Here is a 25,450-nt window from a genome sequence, read left to right on the forward strand (position 1 = left end):
TATCCTCATTGTTTTTACTTGATGCCTCTAGCCCAGCATAACTGTTCAGGTGTTGCATACAAGTTCTACAGACCTCAATAGGTCATGACAGGCAAAGCAGAGTAAGCATGGAAGCTAATTTCCTGAGCACCAAATACCTTCACAATATATATGGTAGTATTTTTAGACTGAATTTCCGTTATTTCATCTGTGAACTGTCATTGTTTGAAATGGTGACTAGAGAGCACCCATAAGCTTAATTTTGTTTCTGTATTTCCAGTTTGCAATTAAGTGAGGAGAATTTCCAGAATCAAATGCCTTTGAAAGGTGTGCTTGCTGTTTGAATGTATGGCAAGCAATTAGCATTGCAAAACTTACAAGCTAGAATTTTAAAAATAGAACTGCAAGGTTAGTTGGAAATGCAGTTGTTGTTGTACTGAAACAGATAGAATGCTGATTAGATGAAGCAACTTAAGGGTTAAAAATGTCAAATGACCAAAACTTAAAATACATGTGAAAAGCATCCTTCTAGTCTGTAAGGAGCTCGATGAATTTTAGCAAGACTTCTTGTTATGTGAAATGGTATCTATGAAGGGGGCAGAACTGAGAGAGATTGATCTGAATTTATGGGGTACCTAAACTTTTTCTCCTCCTATTACAGTGGTCTGAGAAACAGATTTGAATGAATACAAGATTGAAACCCTGACAGGTTTCAGAAAACAGTAGATTTTTATATCTCTACATAACAACATTAAATTGCAGTGAGTCATGTGTTTAGACTAATATTTTGAATCTTAAAGTTACTTAATTTGTTTTTTTTAGTAGAATTGGAACAGAAACCTGACTTTAGCAGCTACTACATGAACAATTCATGCCATAGGAAAACCACAGAATCATACAATGGTTTGGGTTGGAAGGGACCTTGTCCTGGTTTCAGCTGGGATAGAGTTAATTGTCTTCCTAGTAGCTGGTACGGTACTATGTTTTGAGTTCAGTATGCGAAGAATGTTGATAAAGCTGATGTTTTCAGTTGTTGCTAAGTAGTGTTTAAAGTCAAGGATTTTTCAGCTTCTCATGCCCAGCCAGCGAGAAAGCTGGAGGTGCACAAGAAGTTGGCACAGGACACAGCCAGCGCAGCTGACCCAAACTGGCCAACGGGGTATTCCATACCATGGGACGTCACATCTAGTATATAAACTGGGGGGAGTGGGGGCGGGGGATCGCCGCTTGGGGACTAGCTGGGTGTCGATCGGCAGGTGGTGAGCAATTGCACTGCACATCATTTGTACATTCCAATCCTTTCATTATTGCTGTTGTCATTTTATTAGTGTTATCATTATCATTATTAGTTTATTCTTTTCTGTTCTATTAAACCATTCTTATCTCAATCCATGAGTTTTACTTCTTTTCCCAATTTTCTCCCCCATCCCACTGGGTGTGGGGGGGGAGTGAGTGAGCAGCTGCGTGGTGCTTAGTTGCTGGCTGGGGTTAAACCATGACAGACCTTTAAAGGTCATCTAGTCCAACCCTCCTGCAATGAGCAGGGACATCTTCAACTAGATCAGGTTGCTCAGAGCCCTGTCCAACCTGACCTTGAATTGTTTCCAGGGATGGGGCATCTACAACCTCTCTGGGCAACCTGTTCCAGTGTAAAACTGTAAAACTTCCATTTAAAGCTTAGACATTCATGAAAAATTATTTGTACCCTTTGTGATGGGTTAACCCTGGCTGGACGCCAGGTGCCCACCGGAGCCGTTCTATCACTCCCCCTCCTTCTCAGCTGGACAGGGGAGAGAAAATATAACAAAGAGCTTGTGGGTCGAGATAAGGATAGGAGAGATCACTCACCAATTACCGTCACGGGCAAAACAGACTCAGTTTGGGGAAAATTAACTCAATTTATTACAAATCAACCAGAGTAGGGTAATGAGAAATAAAACCAAATCTTAGAACACCTTCCCTCCACCCCTCCCTTCTTCCCGGGCACAACTTCACTCCCGGATTCTCTACCAACCCCCCCAGCGGCACAGGGGGATGGGGATGGGGTTTACGGTCAGTTCATCACACATTATTTTCTGCCGCTTCATCCTCCTCAGGGGGAGGAGTCATCACACTCTTCCCCTGCTCCAGCGTGGGGTCCCACCCACAGGAGACAGTCCTCCACGAACTTCTCCAACGTGGGTCCTTCCCACGGGCTGCAGTTCTTCACGAACTGCTCCAGCATGGGTCCTTTTCACGGTGTGCAGTCCTTCAGGCACAGACTGCTCCAGCGTGGGTCCCCCACGGGGTCACAAGTCCTGCCAGAAAACCTGCTCCGTGGGCTCCTCTCTCCACAGATCTGCAGGTCCTGCCAGGAGCCTGCTCCAGCGCGGGGTTCCCACAGGGTCACAGCCTCCTTCGGGAACCCACCTGCTCCGGCGTGGGGTCCTCCACGGGCTGCAGGTGGATATCTGCTCCACCGTGGACCTCCATGGACTGCAGGGGGACAGCCTGCCTCACCATGGTCTTCACCACGGGCTGCAGGGGAATCTCTGCTCTGGTGCCTGGAGCATCTCCTCCCCCTCCTTCTTCACTGACCTTGGTGTCCGCAGGGTTGTTTCTCTTACATGTTCTCACTCCTCTCTCCGGCTGCCGTTTTTGTCTGTCCCAACTTTTTTTTTCCTTCTTAAAAATGTTATCACAGAGGCGTTACCACTACCGCTGATTGGCTCAGCCTTGGCCGGCGGCAGGTCCGTCTTAGAGCTGGCTGGTATGGGCTCTCTCGAACACAGGGGAAGCTTCCAGCAGCTTCTTACAGAAGCCACCCCTGTAACCCCCCCTGCTATCAAAACCTTGCCACACAAAGCCAATACATCCTTCATCAAAGGACCTTTCCAGATTTTTACCTTTTCTTTTATTCTTTCTGCACTGGCCACAAACAGAGTTTGAATTTCTTATTGGTCTATGGAAAAATAGTTCTCATTTAAAGAACTGCTGCTTCTGCAACCTCTCCAGGAAATAGTGTCTGCCCATGAACAGTGGAAACCTTGGATTGCAGTAGATTATTGCTACATGCCATAGCAACTCTTCTCATCTAAAGAATTGGAGAGATTAAAGTACATTGAATATTTGGCCATCCAATTTCATTTTTTTAAGTTCTCCATGGTATGTGAATGCCATGTTTTTCAAGTTAGGGTGATTAGCTAATGGCAGTGATTTCTATAACAGTGCAAAAGGGGTAATTTTATGCGGAAAAAAAAATGGTATAACTTATATTTTAACTGCATTTGTATTGTGGAACAGGGTGTCATTAAATCTGTAAGACTTTACTGAATTGGATGAGCCAGCTATCTGTCCTTATATGTACACTTTTTCTTTTAATGTTCTTTCATAATACAAGTAGCTTTTATTTTTAGACTAGCTACTCAGTGGTAAGATGGAAGGTTAGCTGTGTGAAGTCAGGTGCTATTTTTGGTTCTGTATTAGGCTTCCCAGTGATGCCACTTAAGCAAAGAATCTGTTACGCTGACTTTTGAGCTGCAGTGATTTATGCACCTGTGGGCAAAGGTATAATCCTTGTCTTGTAACTGAAAATACTGGTTTGGTTTTTTTTTCTCTTCAGACAAACTGGATTATGGTCATATCCTGAGCTGCATTTGTTAATTATCTGTTTCCAATTTCTACTTATTCCATGTTTAGTAAGGCTGTTGTTTCTTTGTGTAACTCTTGAAATTGAGAAGCATGACATTAAATTCCACTGTTTAATATACTGAAATGATTGACTCTTGTTGAAGTAGTGGATAATACTGCGGGAAGGGTTGTTCTGGGGTGTTTTTTGTTACAGAGACAGATAGATGAGTTGTACAGTGTGATTCAAAATGATTCAAAATTTCCAGATTTTTAATCCTTTTCAACTGTAATTATCCCATATCTAAATAGCTGCACATAATCAGTGCAATACTTGAAATATGATTTTGCAGAAAGAGATCAGTTTTGCCCTTTGGAAAAAGTGGTGAATGGACCTTGCCAGAAAGCCCTACAGTACTGGAAGGCTTTAAGAAATATGTACGTGTAGAAACTCACTTTAACTTGTGCATATTTCTACAGCTTATTTTTCTTATTGTCATTTCCATTGCAGTGAGGATGATCTATTTGAATCACACTCAAATGCAATCTTCCATTTCCACGTGTGTTCATTTTCTGAATTAAACTTCAAGATGTTAAAAAAAAAATGCAAAAATCTGTTTCAAATTGAAATAAAACTAAAATGTGATATGTGTTCTGTTCGGTCATCTGTTCCCAATAGCTGTTTGGCTGTATGAGTTGTGGTGACCTGACCAGTCTGTTTATGCGGTCTTTCTGCATTGTCATACTGTATTAGGCGTTTCCTGGGCTTACTGCCAGGCTTTTTCTGTTTACAAGGCAGCAGGCAAAGATTTAACATTTCTGTTTTCTTTCTTACTCCTTAGATTCCCTGTGGGACAGAAGGGTTGTCTCCTCCTTTTTCACTGCTGTTCCTTATCACGGAGTATCAGTGAAAGGAGGTTCATTTTTAATGATGATTGTAATAATGTGATATAGCCATTGATTAAATAGTCATTTAGGAAGCTGGCCTAGAAGAATTACTCTCATTATGGCCTTTGTTTCAATATTGGTGGGGTTTTTTTCTTTTTTCTGTTTTCCTAACTAGGTTAAAAAGCTGCCTTTATCCAAGGCAGGCAAATTGAACATTTACAAATTTTTAAAAACAGAAAACTTAGTTTTTCTCTCACTGTTTATTGAATTTAATAAACTTAAAGGAAGAGACTAAAGGGTACCAGATGCCAAACCTTAAATGGTAAATCAGACAATGTCTTGTGGAAGTTCTGACCTAGAAATCAGATTTTTTATATAGTTTTATTGCAGTGTCCAGCAGAGCTGGGGAGACCCTCAGACCTTTCACAAGCTGTGGTTGTGCCTGGCTTCATGAATGTAAATAATTCCATTGACTGCAGCAGAACTGCTCTCAAGCCTAAAGCCAACCAACTGCATGGGTTAAAATGGGACTTTATAGAGTGAGACCAAAAACCATGTGAATTACTTGAATTAGCTATTGAGAAAAAGGACCATCAACATGTTTTCACAAACAGATTAACTGAGACTGTTAGAAAGGTCTTAGAGCCTCTGAGTAAATTGCAAACAAACAAACAAAAAAACCCCCACTTTTGAAAAGTTTATTTTGTCAACAAATATAGGAGATCAATATAAAGGAAAATCACAGCTTTAAAATCTGAAGTAAATTTGCTGGTCAAGATGCAGAGCCATATAACAGGGGATCAGGTAATGAATTTTTTAACTTTTGTAACACAGTTGATACTTTTGCATTCTTTCTGCATGATCTGATCTCTGTTACTGTATTTCACGTTTTAGTTGCAGACAAAATGGCTGTGCATTTGAGCCTCAGAAATTAAGAGGTATTTGACCTAATTCCAAATATTTTTAGAGAACAAATGAGGGGGTTTTTTTGTCCTGGTCTGCTAATGACCTTATGGAAGTCGGCTGTTGGGGAAGTTACTATGATGCATTGCATAATCCTCATAGCTACAGTCAGTAGGAGAGGTGTCGTCTAGAGTCTATCAAGCTCATGGTTATATGTCCTCAAGCTTTAGGACTCCCCAGCCTACCCCATAGTTGTTTTAGGCAGAAGCACGTGCCCAGTCTTAGTAGCGTTTAAGCTCTTTCAAGCATTGCATCAGAAGTTAGTAGCTTGCTTACCCTTCCTTTGGTGTTGTGTCATTTTGTTTAATTTGGGAATTCCCAGAGACTTTCTGTAGTAGAGCTGTCACAGAGAGCATAAGCTGGTGAGGAACAGAAGTTTTTGCAAGTGTCAAGTGCTGCTTCTCTCTACCAGCAGGAATCTTACCACTTGACCTGATTTTCCAGGTTTACTATGTATCTGATATAGCAAGGGGTTTTTTGCTATTGTTGTGTACGCTGGGGGCTTCCATACTTGCCTGGCTCTTAAACAGTTTCTTTTTTGCCTGCTTCCAAATCAATTATTATAGTTGCCTTCGACAGTGTCATTTCTACCAAATGAATAGGTTGTTAATTAAAAAAAGAATACTGGCAATTACAGTATTTTTTTTAAGGTCATGTCATGGGCTCATTGGTTTGACTTTTCTCTGTATTTCTACTTCCTGGGTGTATTCTAGCTAACCATCTGGCTATTCTCTCGCTGTTTACTGAAGACATGTCAGGAAATGTGACTCAGTATAACCAGGCAAATAGCTGCCTTAAGCTAGTACTGAACCTCTTTTGTGCCAGTCTTGGTTTCAGTCATGAAGGATATTGATGGCTTAGTGAGTAGTTAAGAATATTGGTTAAACACATACCCCCCCTTTCCCTTGGTCAAGTTTTTCTGTGAAAGTGCAGAGACCAAGGGGAAGTTCCAAGGTAAGAAAAATCTGTGTTGAAATCACAGTACTCAGTAGGAAAGGGTGGGAATGCCCTTTTCACCTTCCTTTTTGAGTTCCTGAGGCTGCCTAAAGGAAACTCTTCCTTTTGAAAGTTAAGTCTGCCCCTATTGGTGATGGAACTGAAATAGAAAACAGACAACTGGCCTGTTTCTGCAGGAGTGCTTTCCTTGCGTTTTGCAATTTAGGACATGCATAAACCCTTGAACTGTAAGCCTGACAGCTTCAAAAACACTGCAGGAATTCTAATGACACTGTATGGCAGTGAAGAGGAAGTGGCAGTGCTAACATTATTTGGAAAGGGGAAACAAAAATGATGATTACAAATATGACCTGACTGGCAAAATAGACAAATATTTGACTTTTGCTTGCTCGGAAATAAAGATTGATGCAAGGGACAAAGGGGAAAACCATCAGGACAGCATAGCTGCAATCTGTCCCAGTCAAAGGGGAGTAGCATTTCACAGCAGAAATGTGGAGACCCCTCACACTGAAGGCAGTAGCAGGGAGGTTGTATCTAGACTTGTCACGCTGACATTTAACAAATTATTCGCATTTTTTTTCAGCAATTCATGGAAAAAACCCTGCTGCATTTCGTTAATAATTTCAGCCTCAAATGCCTGTCACTGCTGCTGAGCTGAAAACACACACACAAATCCAGCTGTTACTGTGCATGCCAGTTTTTGTTTTGCCTAGTATGTTACATGCTTCCTTTTTTAAATATTTACACCATATCCTGTTTTCCTGAAGTCAGTAGATATAAATATTTCTTGCATTGTTAAAACAAATACATACAATCTTGCATATCTTTTCCAGTTTCCTTGTTTTAGTTCCATTTTCAGCTGATGTAAAGAATTTGTTATCCAGAGAAGCTTTCCCCAGACACAGGGTGTGGTTCTTCAGACAAACTGTACAGTCCTGTTGCTGCTTACTTAAATTGAATCAGCCATACTAAGTTGAGCCAAAATTTGTCTTTACGGCTCTTCCTTCTACATTGAGAATGAAGCATATTTGTAGAGCTGGAATAAATACAATTTATCCAGTGAGCTTCGGCTGGAGGTTGTTAGTCTATGGTTACAGAACTCTCATAAGTGCTAAAGATTTGAGAGGAATTGAATTATTTAATAATTTTTCAGGTGTTTATAAAATCTCCATGGTGTCAGTATTGCAAAATTTTTTTAGTAATTTTTTTTTCCTCTGGAGGTTGGAGGACAACTATCTTGTGGATGAAGGTTCATCTATATAATTCAGGTTTTTTTGTTGTAACTTCATCATAAAGGACAATTATTAAACACCTCTTGAATTCTGTCTATAAAAGATCGATCGTTATTCGTGTTTCTTCTGGTGGGAATGTATCTTCTGCTTGTTAGATTCAAAGGTGGGAGTAGGGGTTGATGTAAATTACATTTCTAGGCCTGTGTGATGGTAATGGGAAAGGGATTTCTGTGTGGATCACAGTTTGTATATTCTAGTCCAGTAGCTTGATCTGACTGAAATATTTCTTTAGAAAGAGCAAACTTCTTTGGTAATAAATATTTGTCAGAAATACAAACCTATTTTAAAAGGTAAATGTGATGGGTGTATGTGACATTAAAACACTGCACTAGTAGACAGCAGGAGATCAGGAAATTGATTTTTCAAATAGATGTGTTTCACTCCCTTCCCTTTCAACACCCCGTTTTCACATTTTGACTTGTGGTGTTGCCCATTCCTGTGAGTTTGTGCTTCATTTTCTTCTGCTTGTAAACCACGTTTTTGTGCTTTCAGCTGTGTGATTTTGAAGTGCTTTTACCATTAATGGTCTTGCAAACTACTGTTAGTCATGCCACTTCTGAAACCTAATGCATATTTAGTAATATGTACCTCTATTAGAAAGGTCTTTGTGTTTTTCAAAAAAACTTCATCCATTCAGTGTCCCAAGATTTCCTCCATTTGGCGGGGGGGTGAAGTTTTATGAGAAAAGACTGCTTTTTTTGTAACAAGCAATTCAAGTTTTGGATCATTGAGCCTCTTGCTTACTTGTTTGGGGTTCTTGCAATTGAAGCCAGTTACAATTTAATTCTCCTGATGCTGCCACTTGAATTCTGTTGTCCCCTGATCTTTAGTCTAATGGTGAGCACAGCCTTTTTGAGCCCATCAGGAAGCAGCGATGCCCAGAGTCATTTGCACATCATCTCAGAAAGCTATGGTGAGAATGCAAGTGGACGGATTCGGTTGAAACAGACACACAATAATGCTGTGGGTGACCCTACTAAAAAAGAAAATGTAACATTGACTTCCAGTTATATTTAGTCTGAGACTTCTCGCATAACATTTTTGCTTTTCCCTATTCCCTTGTATTCCTGCTTGTAATTCTAAGCCATTAGAAGTATTTTTAAAGGACTGAGTACAATTTCAATCCAGTTCTATCCAAATATGCACTACTCTGCTGTGTATAGTGACATGTTTTGAACAAAAGCAATGCAATTTCCAGAGTTAACAAGATAACATTTTTCTAAAGTGTTCCTAGAGCAGTTTTCCAAAATATATTTCACTTTTCGGGGGGGGGGGGGGTGGGGGGGGCGGAGAATTCAAGGAAGCCTGAAACTCCTTTGGTGTAAGTCTTTGTAGTGTTGGCTATAATGATAAACCCTAAAAAACTTCCTTATGCACCTCTGTATATGCCTTCCATAAAAAAAAATATATCCAAACATTTAAAAAATTTTTTTTTCCCCATGGACAAACAAATCGTGTTCATTTTGTTCTTTTAAAGGAGTGTTATCTGCGGTAATTAAAGCCACAGACAGGAAAGATAGATTCTGACTGAGCATTCTGCAAGGCTACTGATGGAAAGCGTGCATTCTAAGTACTTCTATAGAGCTTTTGTGGATGTAAACTGGGAAGTGGCCAGATCGGAATCTTAAAAATGACCTAATTATTGTAATTTTAAAAAAGCTCTCAACACTATTGAAAATCAGATCTCATTTTGGTGCTTAACCTCTTCAAGGTGTCTAAAGCTTTTCACATTTTCAACTTCATGCATGGAAACTCACAGCATCAGGACTAGCAAGAGAGTTGTTACTTGAATGAATGACTACATATTTGTCTGGTTTTGCTATGGTACACTTAGATGCAGCTTTGCTAAAACCATCTTCCTTTGAAAGGCATTTTAGGAAATATTTTGAAGAACTGAACAGTTCTTTTATCACCAAGTGCAGCAAAACAAAGAATGGTTAAGACAGAGTATAGACACTTAGTGGAAAGAGAATCAGCATTTGTCATATACTAGTTTGACAAACCAAATTGTGATCCCTAACTTACTGGAATGACTGACATGCTATTCATATGCACAAGTTCTACTGCTAATGAAATTCTGAAAAAAAATAATAAGTGTTCAAAATACTTTTGTTTTGAAATTTCTAAACTGATTGAATCCTGCTCAAAGCTATAAAAAATTGCTATATGATATAAGTAGAGATATCCTTTGGAGCAGAATTGTGTAATTTGCAAGTTAGACCGTCATGGACGTGCAGCATTCAAAATCCCATGCCAACAATTTATTCATTTCAGCTTTCCCTTAATAGTTTTTGCACACTAAGTTAGCAAAAACATTTTATCATTAATTGCAGCATATACATTAATTTTAATTCTGTAGGAAATGAAGACTGTTTATTTAGCATCTGTTTGCACCTTGGGAGCTGCTCCTTTGACTTTATTACGATAAAAGCCTAGAAAAATAACCATTAGATTGTACTTGTAGGAGAACAGAAGATTTCCATGAACTTGGTTATAAAAATACTTCACTCACCTCCTAATGTGTGGTTATTTGGGATTGGTAAGTTCTAGCAGATCTTTATTCCTTGTCGAATACAGTTTTTCAATATTTTTTTTCTTCTTGTATATTTTATGTGTAGCCAGTCCAGACTATTTGTAGGGAGAAGGAGGACTTCAGTATTCACTGCAGGAATATAGTGAGCTTCTACGTAAATCTTCCTCATACTTGCATTTATCTGGCTTTCAGTTATAAGTGTAGTTTAGTATCTTTTACAGTAAGCTAAAGTGGGTCTTGGTTTGTGACTGACAGGTGGAAGTCACACAGGTCAGATATACAGTGTGCAAGCAGACAGAGAGGCTGGCATTAGCCTGAGCTCCAAGATGGAGGTGCCATTGCTCTATCTCCAGCAGTTTATTTGATCATGATTACTCCTGTGTATTCTTGCCTGGGGAAACTGTATAGATATGAACATGTGGGAAAGCTCGTATGGAAATTAATACCTTTCTTAAAGTTCTTTATTCCCCTCCCCAATAGCCATTTACAAAAGATTTTAAGGTGCATTGCTAAGGGTACTCCTGTCATCTTTTGTGCACAGATCTGACCCTTCCTTTGTAGAATTGCTCTGCAGACAACAAAAGGATGATGCTGCATGCAGTTGTATCCCTGTGTATTTCTCAGAGTCTGACATAAGACCTGTCATTCTCTCTCTTACTCAGCTCAGATGTTAGACTGGATAGGATAAGGGGTGAGGGGGAGGCTTTGAATCAGAACAGAAAGATTAATTTTAGGCTCTGCTAAACCACAGCATTTAACTCTAACCTGCTCAAAACAGCACTGCAAGGGCATTGGGGGCATGAGTAGAGCAGTGATGGTAGGTGGAGCTTGTGGAAATGGCACCCGGTTTTGGGGGCTTTGCATGTGAACTTGTGCCTCACAGAACATCTCTGCCTGTGCCCAGCAGTGCTACTGGGATAAGTGTTGTGAAAGCTTTCTCACAGCTTTTCCTGTAGTGGTGGGTTTGGGTTGGTTGCTGGATTCCTGAAAGCTGTGGAAATGATAATGAGTCCTCTTATTAGTAGAGGGAGTTATTAAGTAGAGAGGAATAAATCCTATGTTAGCAAAACTTCTCTTAAATTTGTATGGCCTTTTGAATCTATTTATTACTGCCTCTTCGGTTAACTAGAAGCAGCGGTTTCAAGTACAGCTGAAAATGACTCTCGTCCATGAGAGCAGATTGTCATTGTAATGGTAAGATAACAATAAAAGAATTTTGGTGATGGCTGGAGTCCTTTGGCTGCGTAACACAGTGACACAAATGCTGGGTACTGCATGTGGCACTGTAGTGAGGATTTTGCTGTAAGGGCACCAGCTGTTATTCCTGGGTTAGCTGCCATGACAACTGTGCTGCTGGTGAATGCCCTGTGTGGGTGTGCTTGGAGAGAGCTCAGGGTCATTGATATTCTGAGTGTTTCTCAGAATACTGCAGGCAGTAGACACCCCTTCCTGTAGTTCTGCCAATGTTTACTATTATCACAGTGGGTAAAATATGCAAATGGTGTTGACAGGTATCTGGGAAAGAAAAAAGCTAGTTTCCCTAAAAGCAGTTTTTTGTTTTACCTCTTTAATTACATGGGTTTACCAAATGGTTCTAACTTTCTTAGCCTCTACATAGCTTTTATTCCCAGATCTCATTTGGGTGTGCAATGTTAAAAAGAATAGGGAAACAATTATACGGTAAAATTTTAATCCGTTTACATTTTAAAAATAGCTTGCTACCTGCAAACACTTTTTTTCTTACAAGTTAGAATGAGTTCGGTGGGATTTCTTGTTGTGGCATTTTTGGTTTTAATTGTTTTTAAAGCAGACACTTGCTCCTGCACAAGCTGACTTTTATTGACTTTTGAGAAGTGAGGGTTTTTCAAGGTCTTGGGTTTTGTGTTTTTAAAGAATGTCTAAAACATTTTTCTTTCTGATATCCCCATCCTTCTGGAAATACATTGTAACATCCTTACTGGGAGAATTAAGAAGAAACAGAGCTGCAAAGGGCATGGAAGGGACTCTCTACTTCTTTTTTCTTGAATATGGAATACCTTTTAATAAAAGGGGGAATTATTTTTTTTTAACAGGACATTAAAACATGGAAATTAAATGCCTCAGAGCATAAAAAAATAAATTTGTAGATGCAATCATTTTAACTTGACAGATTTTCCCATAAGCAATTAATGTAAGAATACAAGAAGCTTTGATATTTGGGTAGTGTTTACTTGTCAAAGTCATCAGCATGTATGTGTAGTTCTAGGCAAAAATACAGGCGTTAGATGTAAGAGAAGGTGTTTGGAGGTGAGGGGCAGTCGTATTTTACATTCTTGACTCTGAGGTTTCCTGCGGTACTGGGAGAGCTGAAGTACTTGAGAACTGGAGTGTTTCTCATTGTAAAAGAACATTATGGTATCACTATGAAAAGGAAAACACAAACTTACTAATTGTTGCTGACTAACTGAAGATTTGGTATTTGAAAGTACTGCATTTGTTGATTTTGTTTTGTCTATTTTGCTGTCAAGGTGACATGCTTGCAGGACTTCTTTGGAGATGATGATGTCTTCATTGCATGTGGGCCTGAGAAATACCGGTATGCTCAGGATGACTTCGTGTTGGATCACAGTGGTAAGACTGTACATCCTAAACCCACTGAAATAGTCAATTTCATTAAGAACTCTTCCCCCTCCCCACACCATCCCCCTATTCAGTCCTCAAGAGTTGTGTGATTTAGGAAAATATACATGGGAATATATTTTTCTATGGATTAAAAAGTTTTTCCAAACCATCATCTGGATTCTGTAAATCTATTAAAATGCACTAACAAACCTGACCTATTTTCTTGGAAAACAGACCCTGTCCCTAAAGTTACATGAAAAACAGTACGGAATTTTAAAAGGTTCAGTCATGGATCTAATGGATCTAAAATCTGTTAAAAATGTTTGCTTTTGAAATCTGTGACTGTAAGATTTCCGTAGTGCTGTCTTCATGAGATTTTTGAAAAATGACATATGTAACCACGCTCATTTCAGGTCTTGAATTGTCCTGCAGGACAATTCACACATTCCAGTCTTGTCTGCTATAGACGAAGTGTTGAGCCTGTTTATGTTGTGAGGTTATAGGAGGGATTTGGGTGGGGAAGGAGATGAGACAAACTGGGACTTTGTGCCCATGCTGTCTGGCATTGACAGATCATGAATTTAACTTGTTTACAGAAGTTGTTTATCTCTAAAGAGAAAATTTATAATGTAAGTTCAAGGAAAAGGCTCTCTCCTCAGCCAGGGAGTTTTAGAATTGGCTTCGAATATCATATCAAATATAGGTTGTTTTTTTCTCCATGTTCATAGAATGATAGAATGGTTTGGGTTGGAAGGGACCATTAAAGGTCATTTAGTCCAACCCTTCTGCAATGAGCAGGGACATCCTCAACTAGATCACATTGCTCAGTGCTCCGTCCAACCTGACCTTGAATGTTTCTGGGATGGGACATCTACAACCTCTTTGGGCAACATGTTCCAGTGTTTCACCACCCACATCATAAAAAATTTTCTTCCTTATATCTAGTCTGAATCTAGCCTTTTTTTCAGTTTAAAACCATTACCCCTTGTCCTATCTCTACAGGCCCTACTAGACATGTTTTTTCTGTCTATTGTTTCAGCTGTAGAATCACCCTGATCTTCTGTTATGAAAAAATTAATCTGTGGTAAAGAAAACTTGCCCTGGCAAGAATCATCAGATTATTTGAAGAGAGCTTCAGGTTGTGAATAGGGGAGGCGGGGGGAGGGTTGCCTTGCTCTCAGGTAACTGAAAACAAAAGCACCTGCTGTTTTTCTAATTTTTACAAATGCCATAATTTCATTACAAAATCTTGAGTTACCTCAAGAAGTATAGGTATATATCCAACCACTGCTCCATATGTTTGGATGGAGGATTCAGCTGGCTCCCATTCTATTGTTACTGCCAGCATGCTGCTTTTCCAGAACTGCTTGATTATGTTGATTCAGCTAGTATGGAGGTGACAAGAAGGATATTTTTTTTAACATAGTTTTGGACTAGCTAAGATAAGATTTTATTCTTATGCAGGAAAAGAGCATGGTTCTATTAACTCACACTGCAAATCCCAGTCTGGGCAAAATTATAATTTCCCTTGCAGATTTAAAGGCTGTAAGTTTGCTCTTCCCATTACACCATGCACAGACTAATTGGGCTCATTCCCTTTTGGAGAACCCAGTGATGGAGGGGGTTTTTTTTCTCCCTTTGTCTCTTCAGCTTTGGTGGTCCCTCCTTCCTCTAATAACTCTGGAGGTCTTAATGGAGAAAAGCAGGTTAGGTACAGGGTGGACCATGACTTGAATGGCAGGGCATGCAGCTCTGCTTACTATTTTTGATGGTGATGTAGCATCATAATGATTGCATTGACATTGTAGTGTTGAATAACAGGGACAAAATTGAGAGGGAAATTTATGGAGTGATTTGCAGTGGATGCTAACTGTAGGAATTAAACTGCTTCCAAAATGTCAATGCATGTATGCCTATTGATTCTTTTCCCATTTAGGTTGTCTTTTATTTAATGATATATAGCTGATGGTAAATGGCAGTAATCTATTGCCTCAGCCTTTGGGAAACAATACATTTTTTACCTCTTTAAAAATTGGTCACAACATAAGTTACTCGCAAAAGAAGGTAAATGCTGTGCAGTTGTACAATATGAAGCTGCCATTACAGCTTGCAGGGTTTACTAAATTTCAGAACCTTGGCATCAGCTGACTTCTTTACTTGTTCAGCTGTGCGTACATACAAACTTGAATTATAGTAATAATCCAGCTTTAAGACATAAAGAAATATTACATGCAGAATGTTACATATGGCATTTGAGTAGCTCAAATAGGTTTTATGGTATGTAGGTTAAAGTTCTGAGATGCTCTTTTAAATTTGTTTCATTCAGTTGGGCAAGCATGTTTAGAAAATACTGAAGTTCATTTTCTGGATAATAAACAGCAACAGTAGTGTTCGGAGGAAGCCTGTACATCGAACTGTTGTCAAAACTCTATCTGCTTGCTTTGTAGAATGCCGTGTTATGAAGTCCTCTTATTCCCGATCATCTGGCATGAGGCATACTGGGTCCAAAAGTCCAGGACCTTCACGTCGAAGCAAATCACCTGCCTCAGGTACTACTTCTAGGAAAGAACTGAACATGTTAAATACATGAAGTTAGAATTTGCTTCATGGGGTGAAAAAACTGTTGGCTCTGTCTCAGATAGAAGTGCCATGCTTTGTTCCCTGAGGGGAAAAAATGTTTTTTCAGTTTGTCTCATAGCTTTAATACTAACTTATAATAAAATTTACATTTATTTTTGAATCATGAGAAGAAATATGGTTTCTATTTTTTTAATTAACAGGCACAAAAAGTTTCAGTTTATGAACATTGGAATAATTTGTGCTAATTGTACACTTGGGATATGTTTTCAGCATGGCACTTGATTTTCTTGAAGACTATTAGCTATAGGATGCTTATGTGGTTAAATTCATGTTCATTGAACTAGAGCATACCCTTAAGTGTTTTGAATTTGAAAGGTTTCTCCTATATAAGCCAAATATTGTTGGAAATACAGGATTTTGCTGTTTCAAGTAATTTTAGGAGATGTTCTGGAAAGTTATTGCCCATCAACAGAGAAATTTTTTTTCTTCTTGTACTTCCTGTAATTTCAAAGAAAGGTTCACATTGTGTTTTTGCCAGCAGTCTGGCTGAACACCATATATTCCAACCATTGAGTCTTTTATGCAAATAAGTAGAAGGGAGAAACTTGATGTGTTCCTTTTTTTACCTCTGCATTTAATTTCTAAATACAATAAAACTTAATTAATTTTTTTCCTTCAGACCTGGAGAAGTAGCCCTGAAATCAAACCACTGAATATGTAAATATACGATGCTCTGTTCTGAATGTAACTATACATGTAAGCTCCTGTGCGTGTATTCAAAACTGCAAAGTATTCCATATTCTCATTTTCATATCAATATTTGTTTTGCTTAATTGATGCTGGTTAAAGTAATTTTATGTCTTTGGGTTCTTTCAAAGTAGAATATTTATCATCTGTTTATAAAAGTTGAATATTTAACTGAAAAGCTTGAAAGGATCATGGTAACGGCAAAGAAAAATGTAGCATGAAGGGCAAGTTTCACAACTGATTGACATTTCATGCAATCCTGTTAACTTCAATGAGATCGCATGGGATATCTATCAACAGTGAATTTTATGCAAAGTATTTAGAAATCAGTGCTGTCATTTCCTTACTTATTTCTACTTGGACACCCCTTCGGTTAGGTTAATGTGAAAAGTTTATCCAAACTGTCTGGTATTTATCCTTCTATTTACTTGCCATTTTTTCTCATGTAGTCTTTTTTTATCTTTATTTAGCCTTCTTCCTTTCATGCATGTTCAGAGCTGTTTAATAACTTCTTTCCTTAATGTCTTTTTCCTTTGTGTCAAATATATGAGTACAGTAAAGAGGGGTGGCCACTACTCCAGTGCTTATTCTTCAGCAAAATCCCCAGGTGAGCCATTACTATTATGGCTGTATATCACTAGTGTGTCTCCTCCCTCTCCATTTACCTGTATTCTTTTTGCTGTATTTGTGAATATTTTCAAGCTTGAAACACATGTTTTGCATTTGGTGAACCAGAGACTTAATGGGGGTAGGTTTTTTGTTGAAGTAGATCATTTGAGTAAAATAATATAAATGATGCTTTATAGTTGTTGGACATCTGCTAATGGTGTCAAAGTTAAATTTGTAAAGGTGTAATTTGACTACAAGGAGAGGAGCATTCTGAGGAGCAATACATTTGTATGTGTATTCTAAAGCATATTATAATAGAAAATTTCGGACAGTGCAAAAAGACAGGGCTAAGAGTTGGTGAAAAAGGCAGTGAAAAACACGTGTCAGTTCTTAATTTTATTTGTACTTTCTTACCTTCTTTTGTTTTCTTGTGTTATTTCAACCAAAGTTCTAAAACAATGAGAAACCTCCTTGAACCTTCAGTTCAAAGTGAAAGTATCTCTAGAACAAGTAAATTGCATTTTGATTAGCAAATAAGTTGAGACTTTGGACCATACTAGAAGTTAACAATTTAAAAGGTATTAATAGGTTTTTCAGTTTTCAACATTCCAATATGCTAAAGAATTGTAGCCTAATACATACTACTTAAAGAACAACAGAGAAGAATTTTTTTTTCTGTATATTCAGGCTGCTATACATGTCGAAAGAAACCTTAAAAGCACTTATACTTAGAAAATAGATAAGCAAGGTAAGTTTTGCATATACATGAAATAACCAGCAAATCAATAGCAGCAGACAAGTTTGTGGCAAAAATTAATACAGATTGCTTGTGTGTTTTTTGAGTTAAAAAAAAAAGATAAAATACTGCTGTCTAAAATATCAGTGTTGTGGTTTAACCCCAGCTGGCAACTAAGCACCACACAGCTACTCGCTCAATCCCTCCCCCCACAGCAGGATGGGGGAAGAGGAGTGGAAGGGTAAAAGTGAGAAAACTTGTAGGTTGAGACAAAAACAGTTTAATAATTGAAATAATAAAAATAATGTAATGAAAAGGAAAGTAACAAAGAGAGAGAAATAGAACCCAAGAAAGACAAGTGATGCAAATGAAAACAATTGCTCACCACCAACCAACTGATGCCCAGCCAGACCCTGAGCAGTGACCCTCCTGCCAACCTTCCCCCAGCTTTATAAGCTGAGCATGACGTCATATGGTCTGGAATATCCCTTTGGTCAGTTGGGGTCAGCTGTCCCAGCTGTGTCTCCTCCCAACTTTTTGTGCACCCCCAGCCTACTCACTGGTGGGCTGGTGTGAGGAGCAGAAAAGGTCTTGACTCTGTGTAAGCACTGCTCAGCAATAACAAAAACATTCCTGTATTATCAACACTGTTTCAAGCACAAATCCAAAACATAGCCCCATACTAGCTGCTATGAAGAAAATTAACTCTATCCCAGCCAAAACCAGCACAAGCAGTTGGCTGATTCCCTGTAGATGCAAAATTTTTATATCTACACAGGGCCAATTCCAGCTTTTACTGTTGTTGCAGCTGTGTACCAACTCACATGCAGTGGATCTCAGAAGACATTGGCAAAGCTATAGCTACAGACAGCTCTTTTAAATAAGATCCTCAGCAGAACGTACCATGTGTTGTAGAATCATGGAAGGACAAAAGTTGGAAGGGACCTCTGGACATCATCTAGTCACACCCCTGGCTCAGAACACCACCCTTGTCCACCAAGCATATGTAAGATAATAGCAAAGAGCTAGACTACTGTCAGCGTAGGCTGGGCTGTTCTTCCTTAGTTATGAGAGGGAAGAAGATTATGTTAACCAGCCAATTTCACTGGTACAGTTTAGTGGTTCTGTCGATGCGTAAAAGGATGGTAGTGACTTAGAGACAGATAAGGGTGTGTTATAGTGTAGGCCTCAGTGGTCATGTTCAGGAAATAGTGACCTTTCTGTGACCTGTATAAAAAGAATTTGTGAATAAACAAAATTTTTTTTCCTCCTGCAGCAATAGTTGGTCATTTGGAAGCAAAGTCTACTGAAGTATCTCATTTTTGGTCATGAACTTTACAGCATTTTTTCTAATGGCTAGAGCAAATTGTTTATGCAAGAAGCAGAAAACAGTAAGATAGCATTCCACTAGCCCTTTTCATCATCATACTTGCAAATTCTCAATAAACCAAGGATGCATTGATATGCCGGGTTTCAAGAAGATTATCTAAAACAAAGTCATGAAAAGAAGTCTGCAGGAGGGCCATATATGCCTAAATACTTTTAGATTCTTAAAAAGCCACTTAAATAATTCACCTATTGTTCTTACAGGTAACCCTTGTTAAAGTCAAGACAAAAATATCCTAAACATACTGAATGCTTTTAGTAGAAAAGACTACGGTCTTAGTCCTGTAACAGATCTGGGACTGTAAATCCAAGTTATCAGACTTCAATATAGACTTATTCTGTAGCTAAATGCTAATTAGTTATATCTTAACATCACACATCAGAGAAAGAGGTTTTTGTGAAAAACAGCGATTTGTGGAAGTTGCAGTGCAGTCACCCTGGCCTACTGGCAGATAGATTGCCCAGGTTGTAAAAATAGTATTTGGAAGGCATCTTCACCACTCACAGAATGTTAGGGTAATAGGTTAATAGGCACTTGTAAAATAAACCCAATAGCACTGGTTAAGTGATGCATAACCCATGAAAGACCTCTGAATGTGTAAAGGGTATGTGCAGGTGTAACTGTTATTTACTTTGAAGCTAAGTTTCTATTTGCCAAGGTTGCTTTTTTCTTTCTGAAAAAATAATTCTTTGCCATGAATCAGCTATGAAACCTTTTTAGCTCTTAAATTTCTGCCTGGTATTTTCCTCTCCCAGGAAAAATGAGGTTCAGCTAGAGAGGAAATAATGTCGTATCATATAATGTTGCATTATATTTGTGTATGATGAACAGCATGCTATTCTGTCTGCATAATGAAATTCATCAGGGTTTTTTTCAGAAAAATACAAGGACTGACCTAAGTTATAGTCAAGTCACCAGAGATATAACAGATGTTGTATCAGGCCTCTCTGGAAAACTGGACTTAAAATGAATTAACTCTTGAAGTCAAGAGGGAGGATATTGTATGTTTTCGCAGACACTTGAACTTCTCAGAAGTTCAGAAATAACCTACTAGCTTTTACCCCATGATGGTTTTTTTTTTTTCCCCTTAAATCAGTATTTTTCTGAACTACTGCGTAAGTTCTTTATCACCCAAACAGCTCATACTTCTTCTTTGTTTGTTTTTCTTGGGAAAAAACCCCAAACAAAACAACTTGTGTTCTGTGAAACATTCTACCTAGAAACTTAGGTGTTGATCCAAAAAGGAGAGATGGAGGGTCAAATGTCTTTATGAACACTTTCTGTCTCCAAATTTTATTGTGTGATATCACAATAAATGATATAATTTTAAAAGGCTGTGGCTATTACTTGCCCAAAGCTCTTGCACTGGCAAAGACAGAATAGGCCTTTTTAATCTCTAGAATGACAATGCAATATTTGTGTGTCTTCTTGATCCCATATCCAGGCTCATGAGTTTTGGGGGCGCAGTTGTGTGGCATGCAAGTGTATAATTTAGTCCTAAATGCTGAGGCATCTGTTTTGGTCTTTGTATGCGAACTTGAGTGATAACTTGTCAGAGAGATATGTTATGTTTAAAAGCAAGTTAGGGTTTTTGACTGTTATTCATCTTTTCTTTCATTTGTTTGCTTTTATTGCTTTGGCCAGTTAATGGAACCCCAAGCAGTCAATTATCCACCCCAAAATCTACAAAGTCCTCCAGTTCTTCACCAACAAGCCCAGGCAGCTTTCGTGGACTCAAGGTAAGTGCAAGAACCATCAAAAACGTTAAATTCCCTTATTTGTTGACTGATGTATTACAGTGATGCTGAAGAAGAAAAAAAGAAAAAGGAAAAAAAAAAGAGTTATAATTCTATAGAGTAGCTTTGCTAGTAGGATTTTTGAGTTGAAGTGGAGAAGAGATCTGAAGTATTTTGTATTTGTCTGAGGTATTTTGTATTTTGTCTTTGGTTGGCAGGATGGAACTCTCAGCTTAGGAAAGGTGGAGGGTGATGGTGGCTTGAATATGCCAGTTTGCCCTCCAAATTTTCCATTGTTTTGTGGACTGCAGAACCCCCCCCAAGTAATTCATATTCCCTCAGCCTATATAAACGTAGTATCCTCTTTTCGATACATTATAGTCTTGTAGCATTGCCCAAAATTTCATCTGCAGCACGCTTCTTCATCCATGGCACACAATTTCACCCCTTAATGCAGTCTCCTGCCTGAAAGCTTGTGAGGGGTTCCTTTGGGAGCAGCCTGATCTCTGAAAGATTTTTCTCTGTGTTGCACCAAGAGAATTCTTTTCCTCTCCCACTTAAAAATTGGTAGCATTTACAGTTCTTAGAGCTGCTCTGTGCCTTTTGCTTGGTAAAATAAAAGGAACAGTCTGGAGCACAGCTGAGCATCTTACTGCTGCATTTTGCAGCTGACCTTTCAAGTAGAATTTTCTTATGAAATCATCAATTGCAGCCTTTCTGGAAGCACACTGGATGGTTCGCACTGATTATTCTGATCAAGTAACAGCTCCCATTGGTGAACACAACAGTTGTGAAGAGGCTGCATAATTGTGTAGAAAACTGTTTTCTCAATTAAGAGACTGGCTAAAGGACGTGATTTGAATAGTATTTAGATTTGGGTTTTGACGTGCTAATTGTTACCAAGTCTTTGTCTGTGTTGCAAGGAGTATGGCACTGGTTTCTGCCAGGCTTCTGTGATAATTCCGAGAAAAGATGTTGATTTATTTGTTTAATTCTAATATGTTTTTAGTTGCTTGGTTCATTGAGACAATTTAGTGTTGATCTCTGCCTTTATGTTGTTGAGCTGTACCATCCCATAACTTCTCTTTGTCCAAAGCAACATAGGTTGGCCTTTCCCCTATAAAGCATTTGCAAGAGCAGTAATAGTTCTGACACTGAAAATTAGAACTATGTGTCTTAAAATTTGTCTGGACAGCTCTGCTATAGAGCTTGCAGTAGAGGACACCAAAATTATTGGACTTGAGGTTCTCAGCTGGTCTGCACTATATTTAACAAATGCTCTTTTGTCTGTCTTTAATGAAATTACAAGTTTAGAAACTAGATAATTTGGTTCATTTTTTTTCCCATGCTGTCCTGTCTGCTTTTAGCTGATTAAAGCTCCATTAAGATAAAGATAATTCTGATAGTAACAAGCAATTTTCAGTAAAGTGGACATGTCCTCTTTCCCCTAACTGTCAATTGCACTGAAGTAGGCTGTTGTGCTTTTTCATTTGGGAATTTAATTGATGCTGGATACTAATGGGTTTTCGTGTCAGATAATTCATCCCTATATGACCAAAGAAAACAGCAAAAACGAATTAATCATCTCAGACCTGATGTGTTACTGAAGTAGTGAGTACCTCTTTTTTTATCCTATTAGGATGCATCTGTTCAGTAGGAGGATCCCAGCTGTGCTCCTGAGACTAAAGATAGGGAAAGTTATCTGGTGAATCTCAGAATAAAGTCCAAAAGGATAAAGTACACTGTGCAGTGACTCTTTTTTCTTGATTATGTTCTAATAGTAATGACTGTTTTGGTGAAGTATCAACATAAAACCAGTAACAGGGAGGCATGGTTTTATGCTAAACCAGATTCTTTTAAGAAACCTGTTATTATTTTTATAGGATTGATCTTGGCTAGTCTGATGAGGAGAACAGAGGGAAAGCAGGGACCAATTCTAGGATTACTGTTTTCCCCTATTGTTAAATAATTCCTTGTTGCTAAGACTGCATAGCTGAGCAGACAAGCAGTCTGGCTTCCTGCACTTGTATAAAGAAGGTGCCATGACTACAGCTGAATGAAAATGTAGATATAAATACTATGGCAGACAGTGAAAGGATAAAGTATATTTCTGAGTTTTCTAGCTTTGGAAATGCAATATTTTGGCTGATTTGTTGTGTGGAAATCATATGTTTATTTTTGTAGAGCACAAAACAGCAATACTTAATAATGATTTTATATGAGCTTGGGGCAGCAGGAAAAGGGAAGAAGTCAGGGTTGATGTTTCTATTTCCTGTAAAGAGCAGACCATCAGAGCAGCTGCACATGAACTGTACTTTAAAAACTGTGTTGGTTGGAAAGCCAGAGCAAAATAAAATATTTGACTACAGGTTAGAACCTGGCTAAGCTTTTCTAAGTTTGATGATCAACGTAGAGCTTAAGTGGTAATGCTAGTCATCAAGGCAGTAAACTTGCAAAAGATACTGATTGCAACACCAATTTTTTCCTCAGTGTCAGACACTGAGTCTTACATCATATTCTCTGAATGCCACTTTTCCTTTATAGTGAAGTCTCTTCAGTCCCCAAGGATTCCTTCTGCTTTACAACACTTTATAAGCAGAAGTGGTATGCTCAGGCACAGAAAACTCCTTGCAGGAAACACTTCTTGTGAACAGCTTATCTTTAAGGAGAAGGGCTTTCCATACGTCCTTTTTAGGTCTTCCAACCAGAGTGCTCTTGTGCTATTAATTGTTCAGTACATACAGTAAGCCCGTTTGCTGTCCAACATCCCAGTCTTGCAGAAGCGTTTTAAAAAAACTGTACTGGAGCCTGAAATTATATTCAAGTAAGGAGTTTATGCTATGGCTTAATAATAGTAAACACTACAGAATTTTCCCACAACCCCAAACAAATGCCTTTATTTCAGTAAGTGGCAAATATGGATACCGTGCACCCAATTGCATGCTAGTCTGTATTCTTATTAAAGTTGTTTATTTTTAACGTCACAATTTTAGCCCGTAGCTAAGCATTTCACTTTGCAGAGGGTTTGTTTCAAGGTAAAGATTTAGATATAAAAGTTAACAAGTATGGGCATGAAGTAAATGACTGCTCTGTATGGTATTCTTTTTTAAGCAAATGTGCTGTGTTTCTTGTTTTTCTACTAACTTTTCCATAGAGATTAAAACTAGTGCATGGAATAAGAAATAATGGTAATAGTGCATTAGGTGGCACAGGACAACTGACGAGAGGAGTCCTTTTGCTGTTCTGTAGGCAGGTGGCAATTGAAAGGTTTAACCTTTTTCTTTGGTTCTAAATGTGCATTTATAGACACCCAGATATGCAATGCTGCTAGGGGTACTTTGACTCTTAGCTCTTCCAGTACATCTGTTACTATGCTCACTTTGTACCATAAAAATCATCCAGAGTCTAGATTAAATATGAGATTTTGGAAAGTGGTGTCATAACTTCCTTATGCTTACTTGGATGTGTTTTATTGTCCCGTCTTGAAATTAAGTACCACAAAGTCTTGTCATCTTTTTAAAAAGAAAATAAAATTGTACAAATAAAGAAGCTTTACTGCTGAGGCCTTTCTTAGAATCCCAATTATGCTAAATAGCATTGTGTTTGAATTTGTCTCAGTATTACTTTTTCAATTGATTGACCAAAGTGAAAGGGCATTAAAACGTGATCCAACAAATAACTTAAGTACTTGCTTAACTTTAAGCTTTTGAGTAGTCCCTTTTACTTCAATGAAGATGATAATGTACTTAAAGTTAAACATGTGCTTAAGTGATTTGAAGGATTAGTGCCTATCTTAATCAAGGTTTTAATCTCTTCAGTTTTGTACATGTGCTTCTATTAGCAGTTAAATGTTATGAATATTTACATGCAATTATCCAACCTAGTGACACAGGTGCAATAGCAGTTCTTAGAGAAAGTCTTTAACTGCTGCCTTTGTTGAATTTACAATTCAGCATCTTTCTTGCTCATACAGTGGATAAAGTGTTGGCTAATTTGTGCTGGTAGGGAAACTGAGGTATTGCACTTAAGTGTTGAGTCCATTCACCATTGTCATCAGTTTGCTAAATGCTTTACATAATGTGATGCAACTCAAACTCTCTTTAGAAAAAGGGTAAATCTTTATGTGGTTCTTCAGTGTTTCCAGAGCAGTGCAACAAAATGCATGACCATGTATGCTCAAATTAACAGTAGCAAAATCACTACATTCTAATTGGCTATTGTATTGTTACAAGTAGCTTCTCAGTATATTTGGGTTACTAGCAGTGTTTCTGTTTTACAGATTATGTTACTATTAAGCATTATAATAAATACTAACAACATCTCACTGGAAACACTGATTATATAAATAACATTTCATTTATGTTTGGAGTATCTTTTAGCCCTTTCTTACTGCAGCCTTTCAGGATGAATTACAGTGACACTATAAAAGTGTCCCCAGATTTCAGAGAATACTTCTGCAAACAGTTCACAATTTCACTAAAATATTCACAGTCTACAGTTAGATTCATCACCAATTTGAATGTTTTCATAAAGACAGAGAAAGCTTCTTTGGGAATCTCATGGAGTTTTTATAAAGGTATGAGAGTTTACATTCTCTTCTTAGCCTTCAGATGAAAGATTACCACAGCAATGCCAGATCAGAACTCAAGGAAAAGTTAACAATGTTAGACATACTTTTTCTAAGTTTGGCTAGATGCAGTTTGAGCATATCACAGGCTCAAAATAGTAACAATAATGTTGGTGTAGGGGTCCCATATTTCTGTCTGGAATTTTCCAGCCACAAGGGTGTGGGTGTGCGTACATACATGTACATGTGTACCATGCAGTTCAGAGTCT

The 25,450-nt window shown here is 38.3% G+C and overlaps 1 protein-coding gene across 4 annotated transcripts in view; it reads left to right on the top strand.

Annotated features, from left to right (window-relative positions):
• DCLK2 (doublecortin like kinase 2) overlaps positions 1 to 25,450 on the top strand; it is a 94,784-nt gene that overhangs the window by 38,676 nt on the left and 30,658 nt on the right. For 2 of the 4 annotated variants that reach the window (XR_008232763.1, XM_052772203.1), the window contains exons 3-6: positions 12,726 to 12,828; positions 15,267 to 15,368; positions 16,703 to 16,753; positions 20,523 to 20,617. Coding sequence is in view for 2 of the 4 variants with exons in the window: in XM_052772203.1 (XP_052628163.1) it covers positions 12,726 to 12,828; positions 15,267 to 15,368; positions 16,703 to 16,753; positions 20,523 to 20,617 (351 nt within the window). In the remaining 2 variants the exon portion in view is untranslated. The remainder of the gene's footprint in view (positions 1 to 12,725; positions 12,829 to 15,266; positions 15,369 to 16,702; positions 16,754 to 20,522; positions 20,618 to 25,450) is intronic. The other 2 variants (XR_008232765.1, XM_052772213.1) reach the window with 1 other exon arrangement.

Source organism: Harpia harpyja, chromosome 2 (genome assembly GCF_026419915.1).
Source record: "Harpia harpyja isolate bHarHar1 chromosome 2, bHarHar1 primary haplotype, whole genome shotgun sequence".
Classification (NCBI taxonomy): Eukaryota; Metazoa; Chordata; class Aves; order Accipitriformes; family Accipitridae; genus Harpia; species Harpia harpyja.